Source organism: Panicum hallii, chromosome 9, assembly GCF_002211085.1.
Source record: "Panicum hallii strain FIL2 chromosome 9, PHallii_v3.1, whole genome shotgun sequence".
Classification (NCBI taxonomy): domain Eukaryota; kingdom Viridiplantae; phylum Streptophyta; class Magnoliopsida; order Poales; family Poaceae; genus Panicum; species Panicum hallii.
Window position 1 is genome coordinate 63,822,383 of NC_038050.1, and position 8,069 is coordinate 63,830,451.

General features: G+C 51.0%; 2 protein-coding genes across 2 annotated transcripts; both read right to left on the reverse strand.

Moving 5' to 3' along the window:
• Positions 1-796: 796 nt before the first annotated feature.
• LOC112875413 (probable enoyl-CoA hydratase 1, peroxisomal) lies at positions 797-2,900 on the reverse strand. Its single transcript, XM_025939254.1, has 3 exons — positions 2,360-2,900; positions 1,606-1,888; positions 797-1,252 (listed from the first exon to the last, which is right to left on the reverse strand). The coding sequence occupies exons 1-3, from the start codon at positions 2,779-2,781 to the stop codon at positions 1,151-1,153; spliced, it is 807 nt and encodes a 268-aa protein (XP_025795039.1). The 5' UTR covers positions 2,782-2,900; the 3' UTR covers positions 797-1,150.
• A 785-nt stretch (positions 2,901-3,685) lies between these two features.
• LOC112877388 (GDSL esterase/lipase At4g16230-like) lies at positions 3,686-6,119 on the reverse strand. Its single transcript, XM_025941685.1, has 5 exons — positions 5,718-6,119; positions 5,493-5,623; positions 4,517-4,762; positions 4,176-4,431; positions 3,686-4,089 (listed from the first exon to the last, which is right to left on the reverse strand). The coding sequence occupies exons 1-5, from the start codon at positions 5,977-5,979 to the stop codon at positions 3,866-3,868; spliced, it is 1,119 nt and encodes a 372-aa protein (XP_025797470.1). The 5' UTR covers positions 5,980-6,119; the 3' UTR covers positions 3,686-3,865.
• Between the last annotated feature and the right edge of the window lie 1,950 nt (positions 6,120-8,069).

Here is an 8,069-nt window from a genome sequence, read left to right on the forward strand (position 1 = left end):
AAGAAACAATCAGATCCTCTTGCCAGAGCTGGCAGGGTGCTAGTCACCGGTAGAGCTCCTCCCGCAGGGGAATGCGAAGGGGGATGGATGGAGCTGCTCGTGCAGGGAGCGTCAGGAGCGTCAGGAGAAGAGCTGCTCGCCCAGGATAAAGATGGGTAGAATCAGAGGTAGCCGTGTAAGATGATCTCGCTGAAAAGAAGCAGTGCGGGCCACCGGCGAGCTCCTAGCATTGGAGAACAAGGAAGGGGAGGGAGGAAAACGACGGGGCAATAGAACAGGCAGCGCTGGATTATTCGAGCGGCGGCAATACGGGAAGCAATAACAGCGATGGATGGGGGGAATCAGATATGAATAGTCAGGTATTGAATTACGCGGTATCTGATTGCTAGCCGTATCCAACCAAACAGATTTAAGGGGATCTGTTAGCTTCCGCAATCTGATTACGTTACAAATCTCCCAACCAAACGCTATCTGAGTGTCAGCTGAGCGGTTTTCTCTGGTTCGTTTCACGGAGAAATTTTGTGCTGTTAAACCGCTGGTACGGGGTTGCCTTTTAAAGCAAGACGGGTGTAAAGCCCTATAAACTCGAACATCTCAGTTGCAATACATTTTGGGTTGTCTGCTTTGTTGGAACTTCTCCAAAAAATCTATGTTGGCAACCGTACCTGTTCTCTGTTAGTCTATTGCACTTTGGTAGCTCCCAACATCTATTGTCCCATGTCTTGCCAAGATTTCCCACACCGTTATTACAAAGATTTCAAAACTTGCAAAAAGATCATTCTACAAGTTATTAATATCTGCCAACTTGCTACACCATTCTCCATCAAACAACAGGTAAATCATGGGAGCGGGGAAAGATGCAACACATCCCGGCAACAGGAACTGACCTGTTTTAGTATCACAGAGGGGAAGAGAAAGCAGCAGAGGTTTTCAGGTAAATTGCAACACATGTTTGCAGGGTGGGGATCACTGCTCGGCAACTTTGAATGTAAGAAAGCAGTCTTTCCATAATACATGAGGAGACAGTCTCTATATGATGTCACACACCCACGCCCAGCATCGTTTATTTTCAGTACTACTGAACACGCTTTTAGCAGATGTATACCGTATACAGACCGTTCGCTGATATACAGTACATGGCATCTGCAAGCTACAGCTTTGATGATGGTTTAGAACTCCGGCCCTGAATGAATTTCTGCATATTAGAGAATTGCTCCTTTGTCATGCCACTGTAATACTTGTGACCTCTTTCCTGAAAATTGGAATGATAGAGATATGAGAAACATGCATTTTCTGAATATAGCTCACATTGATAAAATAGACAACAGAGGAATCTCCATTAATTTCTATATACTGAACAAAAATATTTCAGCTAAAACATTTGCTCATTTATCACCAAAAGATAATTAAGCTGTCCATTGTTAAAGTCCTTGAGGATATTAGATGAACATTTCTTATGGAGCATCCATATATTTCCACTGATGCACTGACATATATGCGTTGTGGTTAAAATACCACATAAGCTCAGGTAAGTTCAATAATTTTATCATAAAAGCATTAAGCACCAAGTAAGTAAAATGTACCACACAATGTACAAGTTCGAACCTTCTCAAGTGCTTGAGCATGCTTCAGGTCCAGCTGAAACCCATCATTTATAACCGATTTGTATAACACGACTAAGTTGCGGTTGTTTCTCGCAATAGCCTCAGCAACCTCTATTGCCTTATTCAGCACCTCAGTGTCATCCACAACGTGGTTAACAAGCCCCCACCTCTCCGCCATTTCAGCAGTAACAGGCATGCAGGTTAGTGACACTTCCCGTGCTCTATTCGGCCCAATGACGCGAGAAAGCTTCTGCGAAAGACCCCAGGAGGGAAATATACCAAATCTACATCACAAGACCAGATATTGGTTAGAGCACAACAGGTGAAGTGAACAAGTTAGATTGCAATGGTATGAATTGGAACTTGAGAAGGTATTGACTGATGATAGTGGAGAACACGTGCAGTGTTCCAGTGCATACTCTGGCCAAGGAAAAGGAAAAACTCCAATCAAGTCTCACTTTCTGAAAAGTGCAATATTATGCCTTTTGTATGGAAGTATGTCCAGGCAACTATGTGTTCTAAACTCCATCATTACCAAAGGAAAACACTGAAACTTCTATTTTTCCAACCAATTCCGTGCTATCCCCATTTTCCAAACACCGATTTTTTTTATTACCGCACAACTAAAATATAATCGAGCAAACTAACAAGAGTTCCTCTAATTGTAATCCTAGTCGCAAGAGCAGCAAGGTTGTACCAGTTTGCTAATTCCTAGCATATCGTGATCTGAATGAAGTGGGGGACGAGGGACGCACTTGGCGTGGGTGTCGAGGAACTTGGCGGAGCGTCCGGCAACGAGGATGTCGCAGGCGAGGGCGATCTCGAACCCGGCGGTGACGGCGAACCCGGCGACGGCGCCGACGATGGGCTTGCGGCAGAGCTCCATCTGCGCGACGGGGTCCGTGGCGACGTCCTTCACGTCGCCCTTGAACACCTCCTCCGCCGCCGTCAGGTCCACCCCGGAGCAGAACGCGCGGCCGCGGCCCGCGAGCACGACCGCCGCGAAGGCGTCGTCGGCGCCCAGCCGCCGGAACGCGGCCGCCAGGGAGACCATCATGGGCTTCGTCAGCGCGTTCAGCGCCGCGGGCCGGTTGATGGTCACCACAGCGACCGGGGACCCCGGCCGCGCCGGCTCCACCACGATGAGGTCGCCTGAGTCCGGCGATGCGGCGCCCATCGGGTCTGATTCTGATCGGGTTTTGGGTTAGCGTCTCGGGTTGGTGTACCGGTTCGGGGGGTAGCTCGCCGGTCTGCGGCTCTATGCTCCTGCAAGCTGCCCCCTTTTGACTTGCCGGCCGGAGTGGATCACCCTGGAGAGTGGAGAGCTACGGGAGTCGGGTTGACTAAGAGCAGGTACAGTTCTGGCTATGAGCTTTATTTTATTATATTTATGCTAAGTGGAGGAGAGAAGAGAGAAGAGAGAGAAGGAGCTGGCTGTAGGATAGTAGCCAGCTCATAACTGGCTATAGCACAAATTCCCAAACTGAGGTGAGAGAATAAGAGTATGCAAGTGAATCTAATATTAATTACACAACACTCTTTTAGCTAACATAATAGCCAATCTATTATATTTGTTGACTACAATATTAACTTTAGATGACATAGCAAACTCTTGTAGTCGGCAGCGGGCTAAAGTATTGTTCCTGCTCTAACGACTTGCGGATGCTGAGAACGTTGGTGACGTGGCACTGTGTCACTGGCATGTGGAGCCCAGCCCACCGACGTTTACCACAGCCGAGCAGCTGTGACGTGTCGCCGGTAAAACTGAGAAAGCACAGCGGGGACAGAGGCATCGTGCATTCGTGCTTGTCGGCTTCTCTCTCTGTGTTTTTTTTGCACATAACTAGGGTGCAAACGCCGCCGCTAGGGATCCCATCGGCGGCCGATGCCTTCGACGGAATGGATCGCAACATTGCCTTTTGTCGCATCCGATCTCATCCGATGCGTCCCATACCGCCAATAATGCACAAACTTTAACTTGTTCTAGTCGCCGAACACGTCAAGCGCGCGTTCACATTGCGAAAAGTAAGTCGAATGGAACAAAAGATTGAAGCGGTCGAAGAAATAAACAACGAAGAACGATGCGCACGAGAATTCGTGCTACCTCGCTAAGCACGAGCGAGTGACTTACACCGAAGTACCGAGCAATGCCAAATTAACCCACCCAAACTAATCTCCGATCCTGAACGGAAAATGAATCTGAATAAGCAGCTAGCTGGAGTAATAAACAGCACCGGCCGGCGGCGACCGATCGGTTCAGCTCAGGCCGTGATCAGCTGGCGCACGTTCACCGGCGAGATGTCCGCGGGGCCGCCGTCGAGGATCCGGCGGGCGATGAGCTCGTTGGCGGCGTCGCTGGGGTGGTACGGGTCCCAGAACACGTACTTGGACCTGTCGGCGCAGTACCGCGACGTCGGGCCGCACGGCACCAGCCCGCCGAACCGCCCGCCCGCGTAGCAGCACGCCGAGTCCGCCACCTCGAACCCTGCGGCACGAGCATGGCGAGGTAATGAATCTATCGCAATGCTCTCACGGCAGCATCGTGCCCTCCAGCCTCCAGATGATGATTACCGTGGGATCTGTACTTGGCGATGATGTCGGAGACGATGCGGTAGACGTCGGCGTAGACGAAGCGGGAGCCGGGGAGGGCAGCGCCCAGCTCGTCCACAAGCGCCCGGAGCCGCCGGTTGAAGGACCGCGCCAGCTGGTTCGGGAACTCGGCGCAGGCCGCGCCGCCCGACGGGTTCGTCTCCCTCTGGTACGGGATGCAGCCGATCGGGCCCACGTTCGCCACCACCACCTTGCGGGCGTCCAGGAGGTACAGCCTCTGCGGCGACGCACACCGCGTTAGGCACGCGCCGACGCGCGCTGCACCGCGACTCCGCGGCAGCTTCTAATAAGCCGGTGCTTACCGTGAGCTGCTGGCGGTACTTGGCGATCATGGCGCCGATGAAGGCGGCCGGCGGCGTCGTGGCGCGCTCCGGCACGGAGAAGATGGGCGTGAGGTAGTTGTTGATGAAGTCGTTGGAGCCCGTGGTGACGGTGAAGAGCGCGCCCCGCAGCAGGCTCACCGCCGCCACCTCCCCGTGCCGCGCGATCAGGTCGTGCCGGCTGTTGGCGTAGTTGTCGATCTGGGCGTCCAAGTTCAGGCGCCCGCCCTATCAGAGACAGCAGACAAATCAAATCAAACAGATCAGATATCAGAAACGACATCGAAGCAAGCTGCATTATCATCCATTGAGAACGTTCTTGCACAAACTAGCACTTTTCAAAATCTTCTTTGGAGCATCTCTCCGAGTTGTTCTAAATTTCACTCTCTAAATTATCATTTAGATAGCCTTCTACGTAAAAATCTATATCTATATATTTTCACTCTCCAACAGCTTTTCTATATCTCATGTACATTCTAGAAAACCATTTTCGTTATCTATCTTTGGCTAGTAAGAAATAAGGAATGAAGGACCACTTAGAGAAGTTGTTGGAGGGTACTTTTCCATCAAAATCTCTATTTCTAATAATAGAAAGATACAGAGAGTCTTTTGGAGTTGCTCTTTAACTCCTGACATTGCCTAAAAAAAGAATCTTATTTTAGCTTATCATCCAAGACAAGTTATCTCGAGGCGCGGTTAAAACGGTAGGAAACGGTAGCATAGAGGATAGTGTGCTGCGACGCAGCTAGCGATTTATTAGCTGTGTGTTCACGCAAAAGAGAAGCAGCTGAAGGATGGACTCACGCAGAGGCGATGACCATTGACCACCTCCGCACCCTCGCTCTCAAAATACCCGGGAACAAGCGTTGGGGGGGAAACATTATGCAAATGTAAAAGTTGTACAGTATTGTAGCACAATGATTTGGCACAACAGAATTGGTGGAGGCCGTGTACTGACGAAGATGCTGCCGGTTTGGTTCAGGATGCCTCCGCCGCCGGACGCGTAGTTGACGCCCCTCATCACGGCGTCGCCGGTGGTCTCCGGGGCCATGTACGGCGGGATGAACCCTTCCAGCCCCATCTCCTGCGCTGAAAACACGCATAAAAAAAGGGAAAATTCAGAGGCTATGCAATGCAATGTAACAGTAAAGCTCAGGCAAAGAGACTGAGTTGCGCCTGCCACCTAGAATGTCGACGATGGTCCGGCCGTTGGTGTACCGGCCGGTGGGCTGGTGGCCGAGAAAGTCGATGCCGTTCGGGGGGTAATTCGCCTTGGACAGGGAGGCGATGTAGTTGTTGTTGCCGGCGTCGACGAGGGAGTCGCCGAAGATGAAGGTCGCCGGCATGCCAGCGCCGGCAACGCGAGTAGGCGCAAGCACGGCGAGGCAAGCCAGTACCGTGAAATGGGCTGCCACTCTGGGCCGCCGCTCGTGCGGAGGACGCATCGACGAGGCAAGAACGTCACGTACACTGGGACAGATCTCAGGTGAGGGGAGACCGGGAGACAGGCAACGACGTTTTGCCTAGTCGAGCGGCTACTGTTGAGTGTTCGGAGTGGGGGAGGAAATGCTAGGACCTAGAAGTTGCTAGCTCACTTGGTCGTCCTACTGGTTACTGTTGAAAGTGTGCGAGTTGGTTGCTGTAGTGGAGAAGAATTTTGATGGGGAGGGAAGAGGCAAGAAAGCTTGCGTACTTAAATAGCACGAGAAGCAGAATCTAAGGGACTGGAGAAAATAAAATAGATAATTGACACAATAGACCAAACTAAACAGACAGAAATAATAGACTTGATTGATGCTTGAAACTTACAAGTAGTGCCAATCATCTCACTAAATACCGCAGATGATGAGTAGATGACAGAGATAGAACAGATGGAGGCAAACAAAGCGGCCAAGAAACCAAGATTGACGGGGAGGAAAGATTGTGTGACCTGCGAAGGTGGTTGCAAGCAACATACATTAAAACTCACATGACATTGTTTTCACATGAACGTGTCATATCCGGCATTGAATCGTTGTGCTGATCTCTCAAGCCTTCATCAGGTGCCCGTGAGCTCTTGGCGCCGGGACGGTGGCAGAATTCGGCTTGCAGGAGCCACAGTGCCACACTGATCAGTTTCCGCGTTTGGCGCATCGCATTATACTAGGATCAGGGTCCTGAAATGGACTGCATTTAGGTGCGGCCGTGCATGGCCTGACGAGCATTCACTCCATTTCTCTTAGGACACCGGAAGCGCGGCCTGCAGCGCGAAGCGGGGCAGAGCATCGCCAGCGCCCGGCCTCGAGCCCTGGGCATGGCCCGATGGCCGGCCGGGATGGTATCCTTTGCCTGCAGGCCAGCACAGAGCTGCAGGCTGCGATCTTATTTAGGGTGTGTTTAGTTAAAAGGGAGTAAAATTTAGTTCCTGTCACGTCAAATCTTCGGATCCTAATTGAAAAAATTAAATATAAGATAATTATAAAACTAATTATACAGATGAATGTTAATTCGCGGGATGAATCTATTAAGCCTAATTAAACAACCATTAGCACGTGTTTATTGTATCACCACATGTCAAATCATGGACTAAATTATGCTTAATAGATTTGTCTCGCAAATTAGCATCCATCTATGCAATTAGTTTTATAATTTATCTATATTTAATACTTGTAATTGTTAGGATTGAAATCATCCGACACGGTCCAACGATCGTATCGGACTCCTTGATTGGGCCGTGATCGAGGGCGCCCAAACCAACACGGTTGGCAGGCCCTCATCGCGCAGCGCTATAAAGAGGAAGGGGGGGCACACAGCCCAAGGTTAATCATAATAGCACAACCCTAGATCTCGATCGATGCTGAAGCGACAGGAAGTCCGCCGCCTCTGCATCGCGCCATCGTCACTGCTCCATCGTCTCCAACCTCGTCACCAACTCGTCGATCTCGACCTCGACTTCACCGTCAGCTCCTCTACAGCGAAAACCGATGGTCCTCTACTCCTCCCTCTCCTCTCTTCTCTCTCCCTCTCTCTCGGTTTCATCTCTAAGATGTAAACCATGTTTTTACTCACTGTTAATGATGAAATACCCACTGATCTACTCCTAGAAGGTCCTAGGATTCCAACAACGGTATCAGTTTGCCATCCCTGGAGAGGATCTACCGTGGGGAAAAAAAGAAGAAAAACATGATTTTCGAATCGGAAGTTCCAAACCCTAACCGACTAAGGAAGAAGAGACTCACCTCGGTGAGCAGCACCACGGGCTCGCCCCACCATTACGGCACCCAGGCGAAGCTACTCGATGGAGCCGCGCGTGACTCGATCCCACGCGGCGCCTGCGAGAAGGCCCGCAAGGGCACAGGCGGCGGCGGCATGAGCTGCTCGACCCATCGTTACAAGAGAAAAAGAGAAGAGCAGAGGGCTCTGGTTTGTGCGGCCATGGCACAGCAGCCGAACCAGGCGGCAAGCTGGTGAGAGAGAAGCCGGCGGCGTGCGCACTTTGTCGGTGTTTTACCGGCTGGCCACCGAGGAATATGCCCAAGGTGGTAAGTTTTAGGTG